We start from the raw sequence: 24,745 nt of genomic DNA, 5'->3' as shown, positions 1-24,745 counted from the left end.
GCAGTGGGAGGATGGGAGCTTCATACACACCTCTCTGCATCATAGTCCCTCCTGAGAGAGTCCTCGAACTCAGCGAGGAAGGGCTAGATGTGGGAGTCCTGGCGGAGGGGCACCTCTGCAGGAGGGCCTTCCAGGTTCCTTGAAAGCCCTGTCCTATGGTTCCCCTGACTGTGGCGTCACCAGAGCTGGGCGAGCATGGGCCTGGTCCCCTATCCGTGCGTGTGCTGGGGAGGTGGGGTGCTGGTGTCGCTGACAGAGGAGGCCCCTTAAACTCTCGGCTTCCTTCTCTCTGGGTGAGGAGTCACTAGCCTGGGCACCCAGCTTCTGAGGTTCCATTTCACGGGTGCAAAGGGAAGTGGGGGGAAGAGCCCGCACCTTCTAGCTGCCCAGCTGTGTGGGGCTCTGCCTTCTCTGATGGCCCCTTGCCTTCCTCCCTCCCCACAGGTGGCGGCGGAAGAGCTAAGCTATGTGGCTTAGTCCATCAGCATCTTATTCTGGGTAATAAAAAATAAAAATAAATGGATACCTGTTTTCCACTGCTAAAACTGAAGCACCACTGTGAGCAACAGGAGAGGGAGAGGAGCACCCGAGGGAGAGAGGAGCCCGAGACAGAGCGAGCGCCCACTGCTGGCCCGCGGCGGCGAGGAGAAGGAGAAGGGAGAGCGGGAGGCGGGCGGCCACGGAGGACCGCCCGCCAGCGAGCCCTGCCAGCCCCGCTCGCCAAGGAGGCCCAGCGCTCGCCGCGTCCACACCTGGGTCTGCGACCAGGGCGGAGGGAGGAAGACCCTCATCTCAGAGTAGCCCTTTCCTCTGTTCTTTTCTTTCTGTTTCTGTTTTATTGAAAGGGGACTACGTTTTAGCAGGAAAAACTTCGCATTTCTGTGCCGAGCAGGCTCCTTGCCGGGGCAGCCATGCCGGGAGAGCCCCGAGGAGGTGTGGGTTCTGTCCACACCAGCTCTGAAACTGCCCTGGTCACGCTGCCTGTGTTCTAAGAGGGTTTCATTTAAAGAAAACACGGTGTTTTGGGTTTTTCTGTTTGTTTTTTAAAGATTCTTTCAAAGGAGTACTGAAAAACATACTTTCCTGAGTTTGTCTCTCAAATCTTAGTGGTGGACCTGGAAGATGTGAGAAGCTTCCAGGAACGAAGTTTAAACAAGCCAACACATCTCAAGATTAGGATCAACACCTGTGACGGGATCGCGAGGAGGATTTTTGTTTTCAGTTTTAGCTTCCAGCGGCTTCTCCCTGCACGTCAGGGCGGTGAGAGAGCACCGTCTCGTCCCGGGCCAGGCAGCCCCAGTCTCCGCTGGACTCTGAGAAGCAAAGTGCTTCCTACACGCGGTGGACTCGCGCCCCAGCCACCCACCCTGGGAGGGGCCTTGGGCAGGACTGGCTGTGAGGCCAGAGGGTGGGGAGGTGGCTATTCTCTGGCCAGTGGCTTCTTCCCTAGGGTCCTTCCTGAGGATTTGATGGAAGACAGCAGCAGCCAAGAGGACCCATCCCCAGGGAGGCACCCACGGTCCCCGTGGCTGGTTAGACACGCTGAGTGCCCCACTCACCTTGTTTTCTACCCCACCCTCCGAGTTGGGAGCCCCTCTACCTGTGGGCACAGGTGTGATAGGGTGGAGTGATTTCTGCTTTTTGGGGGGGAAAGGAGCATGTATCAGAAATAGGTTGGTTCTGTGCCGAAGGGGCTTGGGCCACAACACAAGAAGTTACTGTAGCTGGGAGAGCCACCCCCAGCTCCTTGCGCACCACGGTGGGGTAGTACTGTCTCCCTGGCAACCACCTATTTGGGGACCATTCCCTGCCTATCCAGGCCCTGGTGACCCTGCCCCCCCCCCCCCCCCCCCCCAGCTTCCCCGTCCCTGTGAGGCGAACACTGGCCCTGATCTCAAAGCCTCCAGATTCCAGCTTGTACGTGGGAGACGGGGACACACAGGCCACCTTCCTTCTGGCAAGGCCTCTTATTTATTACCATTGCTGTAGGGCTTTCGGTTTCCCCCTTCTTTTGATAGGCCACATAGAGGCATAGAGTTTGGATAGGTTTCCGCTATGACCCCTTGTGCGACACACCCCGTGGGCAACACCTGTGCCCACCCACCCACCCACCCACCTGCCCTGTTCTGTTCCCTTGGAATGCCTTGCCTCTGCTTTGTGCTGTTTGCTTTGTTCTTCACCTTCATAGCAGCAGTTAATTCTGAGTTTTCCAAATCAAGGAGCATATGTACCAAGGCAATGTAACTTTTGATTTCTGGTCAATTTGTTTTAAGCTCTATTGTCACCAATAAAATCTTAATTAACAGCTCTTGTGTTCACACCGGGACAGATCAACTGCAGGGAGACGGCAGAGCACTTGGTCTGGGGACCTGGCTGGTTGGGAGCCTTGGGGTCACCTGGATGGCAAAGCTGAGAAAGGCCCGATGTGCATAGCAGGGACTAGGGGGTGACCTCGGTGCAGTGGGCAGTTCCCAGGCTCTTAGGCATGTTAGATGTCAGACCGCCTAGAGATGGGGTTCTAGGAACCCAGCTCTAGGAGGGCTGGGCAGGTAGCATCGCTGTGGGACACTCCCAAGCCCTGGCAGTGGGTGGTGATGGATGTGGCTGCTTCCTTTCCCGCCCTCAGGTGACCAGACCGGAGACAGGGAAGAGGACCACGCAGTGTTTATTGTTGGGCCCCTGCCTGGCTCCGTCAGCGACAGCCACACTCATCCACCACCATGTCCTCGTAGTGCCGCAGTACCACATTGTCGCTGTTGTCAAAGAAGAGCACAGAGATGGGCGACAGACGCGCAGGCACGCAGCAGGGCAGACCGGCGGCACCGGGGGCGGCCGCGTGCATGAGCGCGCGCAGCACGGCGTGGTTGAGCGGGGGCGTCCCCCCGGGTCCGGACAGCGCTGCGGGCAGCGAGCACTGGCCCTGGCAGTAGTTGGCCAGGAAGCCGCGCGGCGCAATGACCCATCGGTGCCAGCCCACCTCGCGGAAGCTCACGTAGAGCCGCCTCGTGCGACACGCGCCTCCAGGGCTGCCGCCCACTGAGGGCTCGGCTTCGCGCCGCGGCCGGGCCAGTGGGTGGCACAGGCGCGGGTCAAGCGTCACCAGCAGCAGCGAGGCCTCGGCCAGGTGCGCGCAGGCGGTGGGGGCCCGGGGGCGCAGCGCCAGCGCCAGGCGGAGGCTGCGAGGCGCCGAGGCATTGTGGGCCCAGGCGGCGCCCAGCAGCTCGGCGCGCACCGGGACCGTCAGGGTGGGCACCACCTGGCGGAGCAGCACGGGCCCAGCGACCGCGCCTTCGGCCGCCTGAGTCACGCTCAGCTCCCAGCCGGCCGGCTCCTCTGCGGCCGCCGCCGCAAAGCGCATCTCCAGGCGGGCCCTGCTCGGGCGCTCGGCAGGTTCCACGGCTGACAAATCGAAGACGACGTTCCACTCAGGGCACTGCCCCGAAGCCCAGGCGGGCTCCGGGGGCCGGGTGGGCGCACCTGGGATGGCAGGGAGAGAGCTCGGCTCGCGCTGCACCCCAGCGCCCTGCCCGGCCTGCCCTCAGGGGGTCTGGCGGGGGGGGGGGGGGGCGGTGTCTCTGCGGGTGGGGGAAAGGTGAGCGCCTGGGGAAAAGGGGCGCCAAACTGCCTTCTAAAGGCGGCGTCAAATGGTGTGAAGTGGCGCGGGGGGGGGGGGGGCGATGGAGTGGGGGCAGGGCATCGTTTGCAAGGAAGAAGTCCTGCCCAGCGCAGGGCAGCCTGCCCGCCAACCCCAGGCAGGGGAAGAGACGAACGGATGCCTGGGGGCTCGTGGGGAAGCGATGCTGGAGAGGTGGTATCTCCGGGAAAGGCATCAAATGGTGTGAAGCAGCGGGGGTGGGGGGTGGGGTGGGGGAGGTGGGGGCAGGGCTTCGGCTGCAAGCTGGGGGCCTTGCCGGGTGCAAGGGAGCCTGGCCTTGGGACAACTCCAACCGGTGCCCGCAGGTGTCCACGGGGGAAGAGCGGATGGAGTGAGGAGGCCCAGATTGCTCGTGGGCTGGACCGGACGAGTGGGGACACTCGGCGGTGCTCTGGCCTCCCCCACGCGGCGCTGGAGGCTCGTGGCAGGGCGCACAGAGGAGTCTCGGCCTCCCGGACACACGCCCCCAACGCACGCCCCACTTACCGCGGTCCGAGATGTGGCGCACGATGTTTCCGGCGACCCCCAGTTCCTCCATGTGGCACGGTCTCAGGGTGGTTCCCTGGGGCGTCCGCCGAGGGCCCACCCTGGCCTCCTGGGGGTCCCGGTGGCGGAAGAGGCGCCACATGACGGGGGGTACGGGCCGGGGCGTGGGTGCGCCCCGGTGCGCGTCAGGCAGCCCGAGAGCCTGGAGCAGGGTGGCGGCGGGGCCCGGCGGCGCTGGGGCGCGGGCTGGGGGCGGGGAGGGCAGCAGCAGGGCCAGGAGGAGGAAAAGGACGCGGTGGCCAGGACGGCGGCACGGCGATGGCATCTTCCTCGCTGGCGACGGCCGGACGAGTGCTCAGGGGCCTCCGGACTCCCCCGACCGGCAGGCTGGGGGGCGGGGCCGAGGTCCCTGGAGGGGCCAGGACAGAGGTCTGGGGCTGGGCGGGGTCAGGGTCCCGGGGGACGTGGCCGCGGTTCTGAAGCCCGACGAAGGTAGACCCCGGGGGCGGGGTCTCGGGGGTGCCGGGCAGGGGTCCAGGGGGAGGTGACGGGCAGTGGCCAGGGCCCAGGTGGGGCGGGGCTGGACGGAGCCAGAGTCCCGAGGGAGGGGCGTAGTCGGTCCCTGGAGGGGGGCGCGTGGTCGGGCGGGGCTGGGTCCTAAGGGATGCGAAGGCGGTCGAGTTCAGAAGCGCTGGTCTCTCACCAGGCCATTCCTCAGCGGCTTCCTAGAGGCCAGAACCGGGCCGCGGTTAGCCCCGGGCCCCATGCCCCACATACTGCCCTGTCCCGACTGCCTTGCCCTCCACTTCTCTTTTTCCTACCCGGCGGGGGCTCACCTGGGTCCTTCTTCCCTTCCCACAGGGCCAGAAGACCTTGCCTTCCGCCCACTGGGCGTGGCGTAAACCCTCCTCTCTCCTCCCTCCTGAGCCATCCACAGCCCGGCAGCTGGAAAGTAAAAGCCCTCCGCCTGACTTCCGTCTTCTGCACCTTAATTTTCCAAAAACGCAACGCCGAAATCGCTCCCGTGTGCCCCACTGCTCTCTGTAAATTCCATTTCCCCTGCCTGTATCGGTGGCAGGTCTCTGGGGTTCCGACTGGGAGGGGACCTGGGCACTGGGGGGTCTGCCCACGACCATCTTACCAGATTCAACAAGGGTCTCTGCCCCTGCTCCTTGGTGCCTTTGCCAGTGCCTGCTGGTGCGGAAACCGCATCTTACTGTGGCTTAATGGTCATGGTATTGCCTATTCCTTTTCCCACTTAGGCGAGCCCTTCCTGTCTTTGCACATGGTCTGTCTCCGCAGAAGTGGATTCCACCTTCTCGTTTACATACAAACGTATCAAGTTTCTTGAGCTGGTAATATAGTCTCACGGTCCAGACATCAGAAAGAATAGAAAACTCGCAGTGTGCCTGAGCCGCTCCTGCGGGGTCTTGCTTCTGTGTAGTGCTTTACACAAGTCTTGCTGGTGTCTCACAGATACTAGCCTACAGGGGTATCGCCATCCCCTCACTTTGCAGAGCAGTCTAGCTCACAGACCCTTTCATGTAAGGATCTACACTGGACATGAACTCAGTCACTTCGATCCATTCTTCCCTTGGGCTAGACCCACTGGATTCCCTTCCTGGGAGCACGCATCCCATCCCCCTGCCCCCTTTCCCGTGGTTGGCTCTCTCTCTTTCTCTCTCTGCAACCGGCAGGGGCCCTTGATCTGTGAGTTTATAGATGAGCCCTATGTGGGCCTCCCATCTGCCCTTGCTCTTCTGGCTTTGCCTGCTGGCTCCCTGAGCAGAGCAGAGGTGGGGTTCCCAGCTTCTGGACTGTTCTCGTAGTTCAGCTGCTAGACGACACAATCTCCCTTTCGGGCTCTGGTCTCACTTCACAGCCTCTGCTTGGCCACGGTATCTGATCCGTGGGGAGTTTGCCCTCGGGCTGATTCGAGATCCCACGAAGGTTTGCTCTTCTCCAGATGGTTACCAAGTATTCTGACAGCTCCTGCCTTCCAGTGATCTTTAGGACTAGAGTCTATTCTATTTACGGACTCAGCTCTGTTTCGGTTTCTATGTATTATGTTTAATACCTTCAAGGATGGGTGCCCTGACACGTGCCTTTTTATCAGAACTTTCCCAATGATGCTGGTCTATTTTTCTGTACAAGCTTCCAAGCACCCCTCCCCCTCAAAACTAGTGTCACTATTTTGGGGGGGGGGATGTGTGGCTTCTCTATGATGTCAGATTTATGCTTTTCAGGTTCATTGCACCACTATGGGGAAAAAAGAATCAGAACAAGGGCGGAAGCTGGAGGGTGATGAATGAGGGCAGGCAGCGTCTCGGGTGGATTCTGGATGTTTCCTCAGAGGTAAGGAAGAGAGGGAGGGAACTCCCTAGGGCTTGGCCAGGTCTTCACCCTGAGTTTCCTTCAACCGCAACGGAAAAACTATTCCGGAGAGGATGTTTGGGGTGGGAATGGGGGCTGGTTCTGGATGTTTTCAAAGATGCTAGGGATGTCAAGCAGACCTGGAGACGGAGATTGGTGCACAGAGGAGCACCGTGAGCTGGGAGAGAAACTTGGAAGTTGGGGTGAATGAAATGAAAGGGGCCTGGGAGGTGGGGGAAGGCCAGCAGGGAAATGGTGGTGGGTACCGTGGGGCAGGTCAGCAGAGCGAGTGTGGGGTGAGGAGGGCCCCCCGATGGCTGCTGATCTGGGCGGAGCCTGAGGCGATGATGGGGGCTTCAGACTGAGGGGCTGGGTGGGGGGCACTTGAGCTGTGTAAGTCCCCGATGGTGGTCTGCCAGATGACCAGGGGCTCTGGGAGGGGGAAGGGGTGAGAAGAGAGAGAGAATGAGGCCGAGCACAGTGAGAAAGGGGGTGGTGCTACCTCGCTGGCACGTTTTGTTTTTGCAGCTCCCGAATTAAAAGTGGTCCCCGTCGTCATTCCTTGCTGTTCTCAAACCTCACTGCATTTTTGTCTATGAAGCCTGCACGATCCTGGTTCTGAGTGCTTGAGATTTCCCCCGGGGACTGGGTTTGGTCAGTTGTGAGAAATGCCCTGTGCTTCAAAAGGACATCTGTTCACCCTGCTTCCGGGCGGCTTGTGAGCCCAGACCACTTCCCTCAGTCCCCTCAAGTGGAGATTCTGGGTTGTACACTGTGGAACGTTCCAGATCAAGAATGCCACCTGAATTTCTTGTCTCATCCTTTTGCTCGCAACTTTCACGTACTCTGGACTTGAAGTCTTTTAACCAGTATAGAGGTGGATATTGAAAGAAAAAAAAAAGTCTTGCAACCACTATGATTATTTCATGCGTATGCGTATTTGGATGTGTGATATTTGGGATTCTACCCTCTTCTTTTGCATTACTTATCCTGCTTTCACTAACCTTCTTTTTTGCATTTATTTTGTTGTACCTGTTTTTTGTTTTTTTTTTTTCCGGGCTGCCCTCTATGCCCCAATAGCATTAACAGAAGTATTTACTATCTGCTAACGGTAAACCCCACCCTCCTGCCAAGTGCAAAGGCCCCAACCCCATTTTGATATTTACTACATCAGGTCTCACTTTTTTTTTTTTAATTTTTTTTTTTTTTACATTTATTTATTTCTGATACAGACACACAGCATGAGTGGGGGAGGGGCAGAGAGCAAGGGAGACACAGAATGGGAAGCAGGCTCCAGGCTCTGAGCTGTCAGCACAGCCCGTGGGGCTCGAACTCACAAACCGTGAGATCATGACCTGAGCCGAAGTCGGTCGCTCAACCGACTGAGCCACCCAGGCGCCCCTCACTCTCTTTAAATATCAAATTAGGCATTTAAAATTTTTCACCCAGGTATGTATCATTTCATCTGCGGATCTGCCTCTTGGGATAGTGTTTCTGTTTTCTGAAATATACCCATCGAGGTCTATGGATGGTACATTTTCATAGGTTTCGTTCTTGTGGGTGTCCTGTCTCTGGAGTAATTGTTTTTATTTAAAGATTTTATCCATTTTTGAAAGTAAACTCTATATTCAACGAGGGGCTCAAACTCATGACCCTGAGGTCAAGAGTCTTGTGCTCCACTGGCTGAGCCAGCCAGGCGTCCTCGAGCAAATGCTGTCAAAATTGTGTATGAAGGGGGCACCTGGGTGGCTCAGTCAGTTAAGCGCCCGACTCTTGATGTCGGTCCAGGTTATCATCTCATGGTTCCTGGGATCGAGCCCCACGTTGGGCTCTGCGCTGACAGGGCGGAGCCTGCTTGAGATTCTCCCTGTCCTTCTGCCCCTCCCCCACTCATGAGCGTGCGCGTGCTCTCTCTCTCTCTCTCTCTCAAAAAAAAAAAAAAATTCGTGTGAAATTCCCAGTTGCTTCAGGACTTGACACGCTAGTTTTCTCCACAGTCGTCCAGCGTCCCTCGCTGCTGTTCGTGTTACGGTTCATTGGCCATCTTTTCTGGGGCTGTTTTGCATTTTTCACCGTGGTGTGTTTGGGGCCTGGATGTCTTTCTACTCGTCCTCTTTATGATTTACATCTTTACATCTGGAAAATGCTCCCCGTTACATCTTCTCACACGGTCTCTCTCTGTTCTCCTGTGAGAACTCAGCTAGCCCAGGCGATTCTTAGAATTCTAGCTGTCACATTTTCCAACTGTTTTCACTGTCTTCTGGGCCACTTGTTCACAGCTTTTCAGTTAGTGATTCTCTCTTCAGCTGTATCTAATTGTACGAGTCTTAACATGCACAGCAGGGCGAGGAGCGGTCCCCAAAAAGGTACGTCCACATCCTAATCTCTGGCACCTGTGAATGTGACTTTATTTGGAAAAGAAGGTCTCTGCAGATGTAAGTGAAGGGATCTGGGATGACCTCATCCTGGCTTTAGGGTGGGCCCTAAATCCAAGGACAAGTGTCCTTACAAGAGAGAAGAGCCAGAGAGGAGAAGGTCATGCGAAGACAGAAAATGGAGATTGGGGTGATGCGGAGAAACACCTGGAATCCCCAGAAGCTGGAAGAGACAAGGAAGGATCCTCTGCTAGAGACGTCAGAGGGAGCACGGCCCTGCTGGCAATTTTAGACTTCTGGTCTCCAGAACCGTGAGGGATAAATTTCTGTTGTTTTAAAGCTCCCCCAACGTGTGGTACTTTGTTACGAGGGCCCCGGCAACGTAAAATGACATCCAACGTCATTTGTGATGGTTTTTCACGCCTTTTGTTTTTCTTAGTAAGATTTTTATTTTCGGATAATTGTAGATTGGCAGAGATGTTGCAAAGACAGTACAGGGAGCTCGGGTGTAGCCCTCACCCAGCCTCCCTCAATGTTACCATCTTACACCTCCACAGCGTATTTGTCACACTAGGAAACCAAGGCTGGGACAGTGCTATGAACTAACTGTAGGCCTTATTTGGATTTTGCCAGTTTTTCCACAGATGTCCTTTTTCTGGTCCATGATCCCACACTGCATTCAGTCACCGTGTCTTCTTAGTCTCCTCTGATCTGGGACAGTTCCTCAGCCTCCTTGTTTTCCATGACCTGATGGTTTGGAGGCGTCCTGACCACTTTTCTGTAGCACGTTCCACATGCTCCTTGCTTTTTATCCCATTCCATTTTATACCCAACTGAGCTAACTCTAGCCAACCTTGGGGAACTTGGTTCTTCTGCTGGTGATGCCCATGGGGTCGATCGTGGCAGCGTGTTCCCTGGTATGCCCTGCCATTTGTGCACGGAGTTTGTACTTTGATCCTACTGGAAATGCTGGCCAGGTGCCAGCTCCTCAACGCACATTCTGGCTGGGCATTCTCAGGGCAGACAGAGGAGGGGGCAGCACTGAGCAGGGCTGGGTGGTCTGGCCTGCTCTTTGCCTTGGGCTCTGCATTGCAAGGACATCTCCACCAGGAGTTCACTAGTTTACAGCAGGAAGATCTTTTGGGTTTTTAGTTTTGGCCAAGCAGGTGCTCCCCTCTCCCACCCCTGGAGTTCTCTTTAGCCGTTGCTTTTTCTGGAAGCCTCTGAGGGTTGGTCAGACTCTTCGGCGAGACCTCACTGAAGTCTTTATGGAATGGCCAATTCATGTTCCCTGGACATCGGACGATCTAACATCCCCCAACTAGACTCTTAATCCCCCTCTGCCAGTGCACACAGCCCTGAAGTCTTGGATTGTCTTTGTTTCTTTTTATTTGTTTCGCCTAAAACAGCACAGTTGGGATCTGATCACTCTCCTCCTCCCACTATGGCCCCTGTGCCCACATGCCCCGATGACAGTGACGGCCTCGTGATGATCAGTCACCTTGGCCAACAGGCCCACACACAACCCAGCTGGGGAGACCACACCTGCTGCCCAGCCTCTCATGTCTGTGACCCCTGCTCACCTGTCTGGTCCCTCTCTGCCCTGGGTGCCAGCTTTTTGGCCTTAGCAGCCCCCACTTGTAGTCTCCTGCTTTGAGGGTGCAAAGTGCTTTTATTCATGTGAACCAGCCACAGAGCCCTCCTCTGATTCAGCTCTCCGCTCTGCTAATCCTCCAGTTCTCTGCTCCCCTGCCTCTGAACTCCAAGGAGATGTTTTAAATCTCTGCTTCTCTCACCCTCCTCACTGCCCGTTCTGACCTATCTCATCGAGCTCTGAGCCCACTGCTTCCCTGAAACCACCTTTCCCAGGTCGTTCACTGATGAGGCCTCCAGCAGCCAAGTCACAGGGGCCACTGGCTCAGTGCCTTGTGAGTCATCGGGAGCCTCTGACCTCGCTGCTGCTCAAACCCTCCTCGTGTTGTCTCCGGGGCGCCATGCACCCTAGACTCTGCTGGCCACCCAAACCTGCCTCCATTCACTCCTGGGGCCCCTCCAGGCTAGGGGCTTTGAACACCATCTGTCTTACAACCTGGGGCTGGTGAGTCCTGGGGGCCTACCTCCATGATGCTTGATGAGGACCCCCCCTTTTTCCTCCTTCCCTAGGACTCCTAGGGCCTGAGCCCCCAGCCTTACCTCCTGCTTGGCTGACCACTGGGCTGCCCTGCTGGACCTCAAGGCCGGGAAGAGTCAACATGGACAGAGTGGGGGCTCTCTGGGCCACCATGGCACCCCCGCATCCCCACCTCCACTGCCACCTGCTTAGAGGTCACTCTCTGGCCTGGCTAATGGTTGCTCACCCACTGGACCAGCTCCTCAGCTTGGCCTCACCGCTCCTACCCCGATTCTTGCCTTTCGCCAGTCTGCCCCCACCCCCACACCTGTCTACGCACTTCCTGTCTGTCCTTACAGCATCTAACTCTGTTGCTACATCATCCATGCCTTTATTACAGTCTCTTTTGGATGCAGGCTCTTTTGGATGCAGCGTCCGTGGCGTGGCGACATCATCCGCTGCCATGTCTCCGGGGCCGGCCCACAGAGCACGGGGCTGGACAGACGTGGCTAAAGGAATGAACTGGGGCGGCGGCCCCTCCACACTCACTCAGCTTTGCTGGCCTTGGGGCTCTGGGCCTCTGCCGCGTCGTATTCCCGGACGTCCTTCAGTTCACGTACCTGGCCCGTCAGCACCTTGGCAGCAAAGGCCACGATGTACTGTGGGAGGGGGAGGCACCGGTGAGAAAAAGCCACTTCTGCCCTGATCCTGCTGCCCTCCTAGAGGCCAAGCACTCCGGGGCCACCAGCCCAGCGCACGCGTGGTTCCTGCTGCCGAATATGCCCCACCCCAGGTGCGCCCGAGAACGGCCTGTGCCTGGACCACTGCTTGGGGCCTGGGGACCAGGACAGGACTACCAACTGAGGAGCAGCCGGTGGGCAAGGAGCTGGGGGCTCCGACTCACCAGGAACCAGTAGAGGTTCATGAGGGTGAGCAACAGAAGGAGCGCATTGAAGAAGAAGTAGAAGGGGATGTCAGGCACTGAGCGCAGGCTGCAGTGACACGTGGCGTACAGAACCTTGAGCGGGAACCAGTAGAGGCGGAACCAGAACCTGCAGCGGGGAGGGGTGGGTGGGGGAAGCTGTCTGGGAGAGGGGGAGGGTTGCCCCACTCGGCCCCTGTGCTGCCCCATCTGGACTCATCCACCTGTCCCTGCACATCCCTACCCACCCCTGTCTCCTCGCCCACCCCTGCCCTTCCGTCTCCATTCCCGCTCTGTCCTTTCCGGCCCAATCCTGATTCTGCCCTGCTTCCGTCCCCCCACCAGCACCCCCTCCGTGGCTCTCCCATCCGGGAGGCCCTGCCCACCTCACCAGCCCCACCTCCTTCCCCGCTTGGCCTCACCCCTTCCCACAAGCCCCACCTCCTCCCCTGAGTGCCCCGCCCCTCCTCGCCAGCCCCACCTCCTCCCCTGAGTGCCCCGCCCCTTCCACCAACTCCGCCTCCTTCCCTGCCCCCCCTCCGCTCACCAGCTGAGGCAGAAGCTGAGGCAGCCCAGGTCGGAGGCCAATGCGTGGAGCCTGTGGTGGGAGCCTCCGCGAGACTTGAAGTAGACATTGAGCTTGGTAAATTCCAGCTGCACGTCGCTAATGTCATGCAGGAAGAGCACGAGGATGCCCACATTGTGGTACCTGGGGGGGGGTGGGGAAGTGGGACAGGGGAGAGCGGGTTACACTGGGGACCCTTGCCCCGCAGCAAGGCTGCACCCCAAGCTTCCTGTAGGCCCCTTCGAAGCTGTCCTCCCTGGCCCACGTGACTTGCCCATTCCTGCCACTGGCCAGGTCAGTGGCAGCACCCAAGCTGTACCTGCCCCTCCGCAGCCCCATCTGCACCCTCCCTGTCTCACTGTCCCCAGGTGACCTAGGAGCCTCCCTGGAAGTTGTCTGTCCCTCCTCATCTCTGGGACCCCTGACCCTCAGTGGCCTGGGCCATTTTGTATCCAGATCCCCCACAAGTTTTTCCCTCACCTTAAACATCACTGCCATGCTAACACTCCTAGGTTTTTTGTTTGTTTAACCTGAACACTGCTGCAAGCTGTAGACCTGCCCAGGAAAGGCCGAGTCGGCACTAGGCTCTGAAGGAGCCTGAAGGCAGTCCCACTATCCCTCCCCAGCATTCCACCTTACAGCTGCTTGGGCCACTGGGCCTGAATTCAGCCTGGTGTGGCTTGGGCTCTTTCACTCTGCCCTCTTGACAGCTCATGTGCCGCAGGCCCTTTGCACATGCTGTCACCATCCCCTAACGAGTACCTCCCCAGTGTTCGTGGAACCTTCCTTCACCTCCCTTCAGTCTTGGCTCACCTGTCACCCAGCCACCCATCTGCACCTCACCACCCCTGCGGCCCTGATCTCCAGACTTGATTTTTCTTCACAGGTATCACTTTTTAACAAACTCTTGAGTTCTTTTCTCATTTGTTTGCTTGGGTTTTATCATCGGATTCTCCTCTACAGCAGTGCTGATAGAATTTTCTAAAATGATAGGCATGTTCTAAACCTGCCTTGTCTAATACGAGAGCCATCAGCCACATGTGACCACTGAGCAGCGGAAATGTGGCTGGTGTGGCTGAACGGAATATACGACTTTACTTCCGTGTAATTAAAGTTGAAATAGGCCCGAGTGGCCAGCAGCTGCCGTACTGGAGAGTGTAGCTAGATCAGCTAGTCCAATAGGAACAGGACATGAACCGTCTGTTATTTTAGATTCTCTAGCAGCCACATTAAAAAAAAAAAAAACAAACAAACCACACATACCAGTAAAGAAGAAGAGATAAAAATTAATTTTAATGCTATATGCTAATGAACTCAGTACATCCAAAATATTGTCATCTTAACATGCGGTTGGTACAGCAAAAGCATTGGCCACGCATATTCACTCTCCTTTGCCTTTGTAATTGCGTGGGATTTTACACCTATGCGTGTTGAAGTACGGATAGGCTACATCTGAAGCACTCAGGGGCCGGTCTCTCGTGTTCACAGCTGCACCACGCACACCCGTGCGTGGCAGGCGGCCAGGAAACACTTGCTACGTGACCCGGCCAAGGCTGCCGCGGGGTTGAGGGGGATGGATGGGGGGATGAGCAGAGCGGGGGGTTCTCTGCACTTGCTATACCCCATCCCTCTGGAATCTCTCTTCATAACCACCCCTCCCCCCGCGGATACTCACTGTGGCCCCCTTCCCCTACAGTCATTAGCCTGTGCCCCATGCCAGCCTCCTCTCTGTGCTCATGCTGTGCCCTGTGCCCTCCTGCCTGCTCCTGGACTCACCGGAAGGCATAGGAGGAGACGATGAGGACCAGGGTGACCACATGGTGGACGAGCATGACCACTGAGTCCTTGCGCCAGGCGTCCATGTACAGCGTGGCATAGATGGAATGGCCGTAAAAGCTTCCCTGCAGCAGGTAGGCGGCTGCGATGTCCCGTGGTACCGCCATGCCCGACGTCCAGTCTGGGGATAGCAGGACTGTGTTGGCAGGGACCTACAGGGCCTCCAGGACCCCTCAAGCTGGGGTGCGTCCTCCACAAGCCAGGGCATGCCACCCGTTTCTGCAGGTGTCCTGGTCGCCGGTTTTCTGTTCTCCTTCTCTACCCGTTATTTTTTACGAATAGCTGTTATTTTTCGGAACAGCTCTAGATTTATAGAAAAAGGTGCTCCTACCCCTGAAATCTGTCCCTTGCAGGATTTCCAACCCTGGCTTGGCCCCCCTTCCTGTCTTCTCTTACTCATCGGGCTCTCCTGAGCCAGCCCCGATGCCCCTGGCCTAGGCTCTCCAATCCCAGCTGGATGGAGGCTGCCCCCTGCCTCGCCATGCTGGGCGGGACGGCTGAGGCAGAAATCGGACCTGCCAACGCCATGAGTACGGACTGTCCCACCAGGTGGGTTGTGACTCCCCTTCACCGGCTCCTGCAGCCACTCCCATTCCTCCTGACACCTGTGCCCACCCATATGCAGGCTTCACACCCTCCCGGTGACACTGACCCCTCAGCTTTCCCCATCACCTCTGCTTCCTCCCCAAGAGGGCTCTGTCTGCGTTGAGCTGGACTTCTCTGGATTGTGTCTTGTTCTCTGGCCACTCCCTAAAACGGCCTCCTTGGGCTCCATCCGGGGCCTCCTGTCCCCCAGCCTCAGAGACCTGGAACCAGACCCTCATGTTCCCCTGAAGCCTGGCCGTCCCCTAAAAATACTCAGTGCCCTCGCCTCAGTGACAATTCTTCGTCTGTGCCTTGACCTCTTATGCACCCGGGATCCACTTGGAACCCCATCCAGGGCCCCCTTCCATCCATACCTCTGCTCACTTCCTCTGCCCTCGCCACCCTGACCCTGGGCCAGGCACCGCTGCCTCCCACCCGGCTCCGCCCCAGCTCCCCCTGACCTTCCAGAGCCTGTTCCCGACTGTCCACTCCCCATAGCAGCTTCAACAGCCGTGAACACACAAGCTCCGTCATCCAGCAAGTCCACTCCTGGTTTGTACTCAAGGGAACTAAAACCAGGGCTCCGTGTACACGCGCATCCACAGCAGCACTGTTCACAATCCCCCAAAGGTGGAAGCAACCCAGAGTGTCCGTCAACTAGTGAGGGGGTGAGCAAAACGTGGTCTGGCCACACAACGGAACATCACTCAGCCGTTTCTAGAAAGGAGCGATGTGCTGGCACACACGACCGTGTGGATGAACGTCAAAAACAAGAGGCGGAGTGAAAGAAGCCAGACACAAGAGGTCACGTGACGCACAATTCCATGTGTATGAAATGTCCAGAACAGGAGACTCCGTAGAGACAGAAAGCAGATTCGGGGGTGCCAGGGGCCGGGGAGGCAGTGCTGCTCATGGGGACAGGGTCTCCTTTTGGCGTGATGGAAATGTTCTGGAACTAGACAGAGGTGATGGTGGCACAAGATTGGGAATGCACTAAATGCCTCTGAACTGTTCACTTTAAAATGGTGAATTTTTGGGGGCGCCTGGGTGGCTCAGTCGGTTGAGCGGCCGACTTCGGCTCAGGTCACGATCTCGTGGTCCGTGAGTTCGAGCCCCGCGTCGGGCTCTGCCCCCGCGTCGGGCTCTGCACTGACGGCTCGGAGCCTGGAACCTGTTTCGGATTCTGTGTCTCCCTCTCTCTGACCCTCCCCCGTTCATGCTCTGTCTCTCTCTGTCTCAAAAATAAATAAACGTTAGGGGCGCCTGGGTGGCTCAGTCGGTTGAGCGTCCGACTTCAGCTCAGGTCACGATCTCGTGGTCCGCGAGCTCGAGCCCCGCGTCGGGCTCTGGGCTGATGGCTCAGAGCCTGGAGCCTGCTTCCGATTCTGTGTCTCCCTCTCTCTCTGCCCCTCCCCCATTCATGCTGTGTCTCTCTCTGTCTCAAAAATAAATAAACGTTAAAAAAAATTTAAAAAAATAAATAAGTAAATAAACGTTAAAAAAATTTGTTTTAAATGGTGAATTTTTAAATTGTATTTTTTTAAATGTTTATTTTTTGAGAGAGAGAGAGAGAGAGAGAGAGAGAGAACGCACACGCAAGCAGGGAAGGGGCAGAGAGAGGGGGACACAGGATCCGAAGCAGGCTCTGTGCTGACAGCAGAGGTCCCGATGTAGGGCTCAAACCCACAAACCAGCGAGATCATGACAGGAGCCAAAGTCGGAAGCTTAACCGACTGAGCGACCTGGGCGCCCCCAAATGGTGAATTTTTTTAAACTATGATAAAACATATGCAACATAAGCATCGCCATCTGAGACATTTTTAAGTTCAGTAGCATTCATTCATATGTTCACACTGTTATGTGTGAACTCCTTTCATGTTACAAAACTCCAGCCAATCCCCAGAACTCTTTTCATCTTGGAAAACTGAAACTGTCCCCACTGAACACCCGCTCCCCGTCCCCTCCCCCAGCCCTGGCACCCACCGGTCCACTTCCTGTCTTTGTGAATCTGGCGACTCCAGGACCCTATATGAGTGGACTCGTGCATTACTTGTGACGGGCGAATTTTAGCTAATTTTATGTCACGTGTATTTTACCTAATAACAAAAAATGCAGCCACCCCTCCCCCATCAATGGATTAGATCTCCTCCCACCACTTGGCCAGGTCTGGGGGCTCCCCAGAGCTTGACAGCAAAACCCACACTTGTGGCAGGGCCCTCCCTCCAAGTTCTGTCCTCGGCCATGTGGGAATGCTGCAGGCAGCGGAGGCCCCCCAACACACACAGCCGCCGGGTGCTTCTGTCCCTCTTGAGAAGGAAGGGATGTCGGGGCGTCTGGATGGCTCAGTCAGTTAAGCATCTGACTCTTGATTTCGGCTCAGGGTCATGATCTCAAGGTTCGTGAGATCGAGCCCCGTGCTGGGCTCTGTGCTCGACAGCGTGGAGCCTGCTTGGGATTCTCTCTCCGTCTCGCTTTCTGCCCCTCCCCCACTCATGCTCTCCCTCTCTGTCTCTCAAAATAAATAAATAAACATGAAAAAAAAAAAAAAAGAAGGAAGGAACGTGGAGGCGCCACAATGCACAGAGCTCACTGTGGAAACAGGACACCGAGTTTTCCACCTATCACGCTGGCGGGACTTTCACCATGGGTGAGCATCCCCCTCCAGCTTCAAGCTCCAGGTCTGAGGCAGGGTGGGGGGGTGGGGCACAAATACGATTCATCATCCAGACTCAGTCTGCACCTCCGCGCCCTCGGGGGCCGGGCTCCGTTCACGGACTGCCAGCCTGCTCTCCACGTTCACATCCACCTGCTGCTCTGGAGTCACCCCCCACCACATTCCCCCTCTCTGGCCTCTGGGAGCAGCTCCTGGGTGTCCCAAACCCAGCTCCTGCTCTCCCTGAAGCCCCCCCTGCCTCCCTCCCCCCCCCCCCCCGCCACCAACCTCCGCTCCAGAACCCAGCCCCTGGAGTCCTCCCCACTCTCCTCGCTCACCCCAGCCTCGGGCTTGGCAAAGAATCCTACCAGTTCCACCTTCAAACCATTTCTCAAACCAGCCACTTCTCTCTCATTCTGGGCAGAGCCCCTCTGTGCCCTGGCTCCTGCCCTCATTCCCCTGCTCATCTGGGCCTGTCAAAACCCCCCCTCTGCTCCCTCCGGGAAGTACCCCCTGTCTTGGGGGGCTCCTCGCTGCTCTGATCTGCCAGGAGCGTGCCCATCCCGCAGTGGCCAGTGCAGTTCTGATCTGCTCTAGGCACCTCCAGGTCCCCATTCAAAAGTCACTTTTGGTGAGGCCGTCCTCATCCCTGTAGAAAATTCTCCCTCCCCCCCCCCCCCTTTCCCCCAAGTTTTCTCATCAGGCTGTTCACAGATTTCGCATTTCACTGGCACCACAAGACATCAAGGCTGGGAGATTTTGTGCTCACAGCCGTGTCAGCACAGTGCCTGGTACACGGTAGGCGCCCACTAAACGCACATGCAAATAAGCAGCTAACCTGCAAGCATGTGATCACAGCATAATTTGTAAGAAAAAGCCAGGAAAAACTCCATGCCTGAAACCGAGACAGTTCCATTGTGGTTCATTCACATAGAGGAAAATTGAATGACGGCTAAAACCTGCCCTCTAGGGATTTATAAGAATGGCCACGTGGGTGACGTGGTCCCACCAAGACACGCTTGTCACCAGGACACCGAAACACAGCAGCTCTGTGCCCAGCCCTCTGAAGGGAGCGTGGGGCTTGGTGCCACCAGGAGCCTTCTGAAACTGTTTATGTCACACGGCCAGAAACATGTCCGTGTGTGTCCCTGGTACACAGCCTGGGTGGTCAGCACCGGAACAGAGAAATCCTGACAGCCCCGTCACAGGGTTTTCTGTAACAGGCTGCCTGTTGACAATGAAGGACACTGCCGTCACCTTCCTGCCTGTCCCACCAAGCTCAGGCCTTGACAACCCTTATATCTGACCCAATCAATGGATGCAGCCATTTCACACCATCGTTGTCTCTCTGCCAAGCTGGTCAAAGCCACATAAGCCACGTAAGGCCCACTGGGCCACTTTCTTCCTTATCCAAGACTCTCCTGCCTCCACATGGTAGCCAGAAGCTTTTTATGATTCACAAACCCATCTCATTTGGGAGAAAACTCAAACTCCTCCTATGTTCCTCTTGTCCTCGTGCACCAAGCCCACGCATGCCCCAGGGCCTTTGCACATGCTGTTCCAGGAATGCCCACCAGGGCCCACACAAGGGCTCACCTCATTCATTATGCCTCCCTGAGCCCTAATAGGACCAGTGTCCAAAGAGGGCATTTTCCTGTCTCCAAAGCCCTTTGATCACCCTTGTCTTGGGGCTACCTTGGGGCCTTGTCTTGGGGAAGCTATCCAGCATGAGACGTGTGATGAGTGTCTGGCTCCCCCACGTACCCCTCTCCATGTGCAGAGCAGAACCCTCCCCGACCCTGCTCCATTTGGCAAGGCCCCTACCGTAGAACACAGAGGGTGGGTCGTGAAAGAAGGGGTAGTCGGTGCCGAAGAGCAGGTAGGCGCTGTAGCTCCAGGCACCCAGGTAGAAGAGAAACTTCCAGGCGCTCTCAGGCATCTTGGCGGCATCTCTAGGCTGGAGGCGACACCGCTTGGCCAGGGGCTACGGGTGAGAAGGTGGGTGGCCATCAGCGTGAGGGGCCCAGGGCCAGGAAACCCAGGCTCAGGGGCCCTCCAGGCTGGGTGGTGTTGGGGAGGGCCGGGGCCAGTACCCACAGTCGCCTGGAGCGTAACCAGAGCCCACGTGTGCCAGCCAAGGGCTAAACTTAGTGCCCAGCTGTCCGGTGCAGGGTGGGGAGGGGGGTGAGGGAAGACCTGAGGGAAAGCCCTGATGGCAAGGAGGGGGACATGTGAGTGTAAGACAAGGGAGACCAATGAGGTCAGCCCAGGGGAGTTGGGGGTCACAGAGGGCGCTGGGGATATAACAGGGAGGGGGGGAGGGGGGTTAAAGAGAAGATATGAAGGGGACTGTGGAGATAAACCTGTGAAGAGAGCCTGGAGGTGAGTATGGGGGCATCTGGCAGAATGGAGGTGGGAGGCCCAAGTGATCCCTATGGGAGGTACCTCGGAGGCAGAATTTGGGGGTAGACTAGAGAGAAGTGGGGTGGGGAAGATGGGGTGGGTAGCTGGGGGAGAGCATGAAAATGTGGAGGGATGGAGGGGGGAACGGGGCAGAGAGAGAAAGGGGAGAGGGCAAGGAAAGAATGTTCAGTGAGATGGTAAGACACGAGCTGAGCCACAGGGACCTAGGGGGACACCAGGGAGGACTCGAAGGAAGAGGGGTCATGCAGTGGTGAGGCATGGAGAAATTGAGGAGGGGGGCACAGATCCCCTGGACTCCAGGAGCCTGGGCCTCAAGCTCCCTGGGGGTGGGGCTCCAGGGCTGCTGGGTCAAGCCCGCCCCCTTCCCTCCAGGAGAGGCTGGAGGGGGCCCAGAGCGCCAACAGTTGCCATGGAGACAGCTGGAGCCAGTTTCAGTAACCCCTGGCAACCAGGCGGCTGCCAAGAAGATGAGCTTTGGAGGAGAGGGCAGCCCCTCCACCCATTTCTTGGGAAGGGCGAGCCTGGAATTGCTCTCGTCCCACCTGGACTGACGGTAGCTCCAGGGGTTCCAAAAGGGAGGGTGTTTGTGATCTTGCCACCAGCCCCCCTCATTGCCAAGCCTGCTCCTCCGGGAGGGAGGTGGCTCCACTCTGGTTGTCCCAGACCAACCACATGCCCCGCCTGGGCTCTGACCCTCAGCTTCCTGGATCTCCCACTTCCCAGATGGAAATTGGGAAAGTATAGGGGGAGCAACAAAGCCAGATATGGACCAAGGCTGACCTGTGGAGGGGCACATGTGCCTGCTTTCCCCTCCCTGGAGCAGGGTGGTGGCTGGGGTCTCTTCACCATGTGGGTGATACGGGGACGGTGGTGGGGACAGGGGCGGCCAAACAACACCCTATCCTTGACTTAACAAGAGCCAGCCTCTTCCCAGCCAGTAGAGAAAGGCCCCTTTGTTGGCGCCGAGCACTCTGTCCCTGCACCCCCTGCCACCTCCAGCCAGATTGGGGCGGGGTGTCCCCAGTCGGTCCATGGGGGAGTCGCAGCCAAGCTAGGGGCCCAAATGCCTTCCCAGCAGCTCTTCTAGCAGCGACCCCTCCCTAAGGATGGGAGGGAGGCCAGGCGCCAATGTCACCCACAGGGTCACTCTCCAACTGGAGCGGTAGCCTCCTCAGACTCGCTAGAAACTGGGCAATTCGGACGCAGCCCCTCGGAGGCAGCCCGGTCCAGCCCTGGAGACCCAGGCCGTGCCACCTCCCAAGACTGCGACCACCGGCGTGGTCGGGGAGCCCAGGCCTTTGCCTCCCCACGTCGGAGGGTGGCGCTGACTCCAGACATGCGCGAGGCAGCGACCGGGTAGCTCCGGCCTCTTCCCGGTAGCAGCGGACAAGTCGGCTCCGCCGCCCCAAGGACCTCGGGCCCCGCTCCGGTTCCGAGCGCGCTCCGCATGGCCCCGAGGCGCAAGGCGCAGGCGGCTCCAGTGCACTTAGCCCACCTCGCCCGCGTCCTCCGCTCCTCCATCCCGGGTTCGGCCCTCCTCCTAAAAGGGCGCGCGGCGGCCCGGGCTCTCCCACCGCCCGGGGCCGCCTTGTCCGGCACTGACGGGTCTAAGTCTGCCCTGGTTCCCCTACATCCCGAACACCCCATCCGTGTGGGGGTCCCCACGGCCCGGCGTTCCTACAGCTCGGCCACACCCCCGCATCACCCCACCCCCACCCCTCTCAGCCCTAAAGGGACCAGCTCCTCCAGCCGCAGGCGCCCCACGTTCCAGTGACCCGGCCCGTAGAGGCAGAAAGGGGCACGCGAGGGCCCGGGGTCCGTGGCCCGGGCCCCCGATAACAGCCCGGCCCCCCCCCCAGCCCGCGGCCCCACGTCCCGGCCCTCGGTGGCACTGACCCGAAAGAGGCGCGCGGTGGCCGCCGAGCGCAGCGCCGTCCAGCCGAGCGCGCCGAGCGCCAGCAGCAGCAGCTCGGGCGGCGCCAGGTGCGCGTGCTCGGCCAGGCCGCGGCGCGCCAGCCCCCAGCCGCAGTCCGCGCAGCCCCGCGCCGCCGCCAGCGCGCTGCCCCAGCCGCGCTGCACCAGCTGCGCGTAGCTCGGCATGGGCTCGGGTCCCGCCGTCCCCGCCGCCGTCCCGGCTGCCGCCATGTCGCCCGCTCGTCGGCCGCCGCCGCCGCTTGCGCCCGCCCGCGGTGGCCGCCGGAGCCGCGCGCCTCGCGTCACGCGCCGCAGCTGGGCCGGGGGCGCGCCGGCCGGAGCGCTCGGGCTGGGGGGCGGGGCCGGCACAAGCTCCGCCCCGAAGGGGGCGCGGGCGGAGGGGACTTGGGGCTTGTCGCGGCGTCCGAGACCCTGAGGGCGCAAGGGTGCTCTGTCTCCCAGAGGCGGCGGCGGCGGCGGCGACCAAGGGCGTAGAAGACCCGGCGTTGACGCGATGCGTCCTGGAGACGGGCCCGCGCTCCTGCCCATTTTCCAGTGGAGGAAAGCGAGGCGCGGAGCAGCGGGGGACGGAGTCTGCCCGGCGCCCTCCGGTCCTGGACCCGGTACCCGCTCTGTAGTGCCCCGTGCCCACCCTGGGCCCCCCCACCCCACCATTCAGTGTCCGCGATGTGGGGCACGGTGAGCACCCGCCCTTCGCCGATAATTCTCCTTCCAGGGCCCCCCAGCATGCTTCTCCGGCCCTGTCCCGTCCCTCCCTCGGATTTCACCATTCCTGGCCTCAGAGCCACCTGCTGCTATCCACGACCCTGAGTACCTGGCAGGCCTCCCCTGCAGCAGGTTTAACACAGGCCTGCAGGGGAGGCAGAGGGAGTGGGCACTCATGTGCTGGGACTCAGAGGCTGGATCAAGACTACTGGTTCCATCGGGAACACCCCTGGTGATACTCTACTGTCCATTGATCAGGCCCTGTGCCTGAAGCCCCCAGTGGCCATGATCGAGGTCACCTGTTGGGGATATCACCTTCCCTGACACTGACAACCCTCCAGGGCTCCCACATTCTTGTGTTCTGCTTTCCCTCCCACGTTGGACCTCTTCCCAAAGCCTTTAAGACGTAGAGTGCAACAATCAGTGTGGGCCCTGTGGGAGGCCTGACCTGACCTTCAGGTGTATGGGTGAAAATAGGACTGAGGAGGCGCACGTCTCTCCTCTTCAACCTTCGTCCAGTTGAGCAACACATTCAGTTGGCCCTGAATGTTTACGAATTCAGTCACCTCTCTGTACATGCACAGCCTCCTGTGGCCCTGAACCCCCCTAGTGGCTCCTGCCTGGTATCCTGGCTTCCTGCTTATCCCACACAGATACCAGAAGGAGCCTGCTTGCTGTCCTCCCTCTGCTCACAGCCTTCCATGGCTTCCATCATGCAGAGTAAAAAGCCAGCTTCTCGCTGGGACTCAACCTACCCTCATGCTCTCCTTTCCATCTTGCTCCCATTTGCTACACTGGCCACCTCACTGTGCCTCTAGGACCCCTCCCCCCACCCTACAGTCCAGCCTGAGGGCCTTTGCAACTGGTTATTCCCGCTGCCTAGAATGTTATTCCCCCAGGCGCTAGCAGGGATCGTAACTTCCTTCAGACTTCACCTGCTCGGTGCACCCTTGACTTTCCCATCAATCTTTTGGTTAGTCTGCTCACTGTACCTCCTACTCATTATTCCTGACCATGCACTCTGTGTGGGCAGGGGTCCGTCCCGCCCATCAGACCAGGAAGAGACAGGCCCAGCATGTGGGAGGTATGAGGCCTGCCTGGTCTGGTCAAGTATTAAGGCCCAGCTGGAGGCCAGAGACATGATTAATGCTGCAGCTTGCCCAGCAGGCAGAGGAGGACTCAGGGATGCTCAGAAAACTATACGTGTCCCCAGGGCCCTGATGGGCCTGTGGTGCAGCCCTGGATGTTCCAAGTCCCCCACCCCCGCCCTCCCACCCAGCACTATTTGGTCACCATGGCAGCCATCAGTAATGGGAGAGGCGCCCCCGCCCACCAGCCCAGTCCCAGATGTGTAGAGTTTCATCTTGGCGGGCCCAGCTGGAAGGCCACCAACGGGTGGGGGCGGGGCAGAAATGAAAGGTGGCTCCTGGTGCTGGCAACTGAGGCCTGACAAGGGGCTGCTCAGGGTCCCCTTCCCTGTTCCACCTGACGGCAGGCCTCTTCTCGCCGGAGGAGCTCATCCCCAGGCCACCCCTCCCCACCCCTGACAGATGCCTCTGCCGGGGGATTCTTCTGTCACTTCCCTCCCCTGCTGAGCTCCTCACCAGGCAGGGATGGGACAAGGGTGGGCCCTGCTGCTGGGCATCCCGAGCTCTACGTCCCGTCCTGGCGACCAAGCACCACCTCTGAGGTAGATGAGGCCAGACTCTGGCAACCCAGTGTCTTATCTTCTTCCTGGAGAGGCCCAGACACTGACCTAGGGACAAAGAGCACAAAGCCCCGTCCAGCTCGCAGAGCCCAGCGCGGCCTCCGGGGACTCTGCATGGGCTGTTCAGGCGGCCTTGAATGAATGCTGGTCCCCCGGGAACCTGGCCTGGCAGCTCCTTCCAGCTGTTTGGGTGGATACAGCTCAATGGTGACGTCATCTAAGAGGCCCAGCCAACACCACTCCCCTGCTTGCCTACCTCCCTCTCTCTAGATAAGAGATTTCAGCTAATTCCCTGGCTTTCTCTTATGGAAGGGTGCTCACCATGGATTTCTCTCTCCAGGTAGAGAGCTCGGTGCCTCGGCCACTGTGCCCTCCCACACCCACAGCCCCAGCAGCGGGTCTCAGTCCCGGCT

General features: G+C 58.6%; 3 protein-coding genes across 5 annotated transcripts in view; 1 reads left to right on the top strand and 2 right to left on the bottom strand.

Moving 5' to 3' along the window:
* Nucleotides 1-2,308, top strand: part of UPF1 (UPF1 RNA helicase and ATPase) — a 37,179-nt gene extending 34,871 nt beyond the window's left edge. For both annotated transcript variants that reach the window (XM_027038434.2, XM_027038433.2), the window contains exon 24: nt 445-2,308. The gene's annotated coding sequence lies outside the window, so the exon portion shown is untranslated. The remainder of the gene's footprint in view (nt 1-444) is intronic.
* GDF1 (growth differentiation factor 1) lies at nt 1,210-4,466 on the bottom strand. The gene is made up of 2 exons (XM_027038435.2): nt 4,142-4,466; nt 1,210-3,477 (listed from the first exon to the last, which is right to left on the bottom strand). Exons 1-2 carry the CDS (start codon nt 4,464-4,466, stop codon nt 2,693-2,695), a joined length of 1,110 nt encoding a protein of 369 aa, XP_026894236.1. The 3' UTR covers nt 1,210-2,692.
* Nucleotides 4,467-4,728: 262 nt separating this feature from the next.
* On the bottom strand, nt 4,729-23,461 carry CERS1 (ceramide synthase 1). Of its 2 annotated transcripts, XM_027038436.2 has the most exons (7): nt 21,881-22,497; nt 19,385-19,544; nt 14,263-14,443; nt 12,469-12,630; nt 11,904-12,051; nt 11,549-11,658; nt 4,729-4,866 (listed from the first exon to the last, which is right to left on the bottom strand). In XM_027038436.2, exons 1-7 carry the CDS (start codon nt 22,445-22,447, stop codon nt 4,824-4,826), a joined length of 1,371 nt encoding a protein of 456 aa, XP_026894237.2. In that variant the 5' UTR covers nt 22,448-22,497; the 3' UTR covers nt 4,729-4,823. The 2 variants fall into 2 exon arrangements, 1 of the variants encoding a protein (XP_026894237.2); XR_008297192.1 differs by lacking the exon at nt 11,904-12,051 and having other exon boundaries at nt 21,881-23,461.
* Nucleotides 23,462-24,745: the final 1,284 nt, after the last annotated feature.

The sequence above is a fragment of the Acinonyx jubatus genome, chromosome A2 (genome assembly GCF_027475565.1).
Source record: "Acinonyx jubatus isolate Ajub_Pintada_27869175 chromosome A2, VMU_Ajub_asm_v1.0, whole genome shotgun sequence".
Taxonomy (NCBI): Eukaryota; Metazoa; Chordata; class Mammalia; order Carnivora; family Felidae; genus Acinonyx; species Acinonyx jubatus.
The sequence above is the reverse complement of the archived record's forward strand: the minus strand, read 5'-3'. Positions and strand labels throughout refer to the sequence as shown.

Excerpts from the sequence above, each read along its gene's own strand:
- GDF1 (XM_027038435.2), bottom strand. The coding sequence starts at position 4,466 with ATGCCATCGCCGTGCCGCCGTCCTGGCCACCGCGTCCTTTTCCTCCTC. Across the intron at positions 3,478-4,141 it reads GCGCCACATCTCGGACCGCG|GTGCGCCCACCCGGCCCCCG; the intron begins GTAAGTGGGGCG and ends CTGCCATCCCAG.
- CERS1 (XM_027038436.2), bottom strand. The coding sequence starts at position 22,447 with ATGGGCAGGAGCGCGGGCCCGTCTCCAGGACGCATCGCGTCAACGCCG. Across the intron at positions 11,659-11,903 it reads TGAACCTCTACTGGTTCCTG|TACATCGTGGCCTTTGCTGC; the intron begins GTGAGTCGGAGC and ends CCCCTCCCACAG. Across the intron at positions 4,867-11,548 it reads CCCAAGGCCAGCAAAGCTGA|GAAGCCGCTGAGGAATGGCC; the intron begins GTGAGTGTGGAG and ends TCTGGCCTCTAG.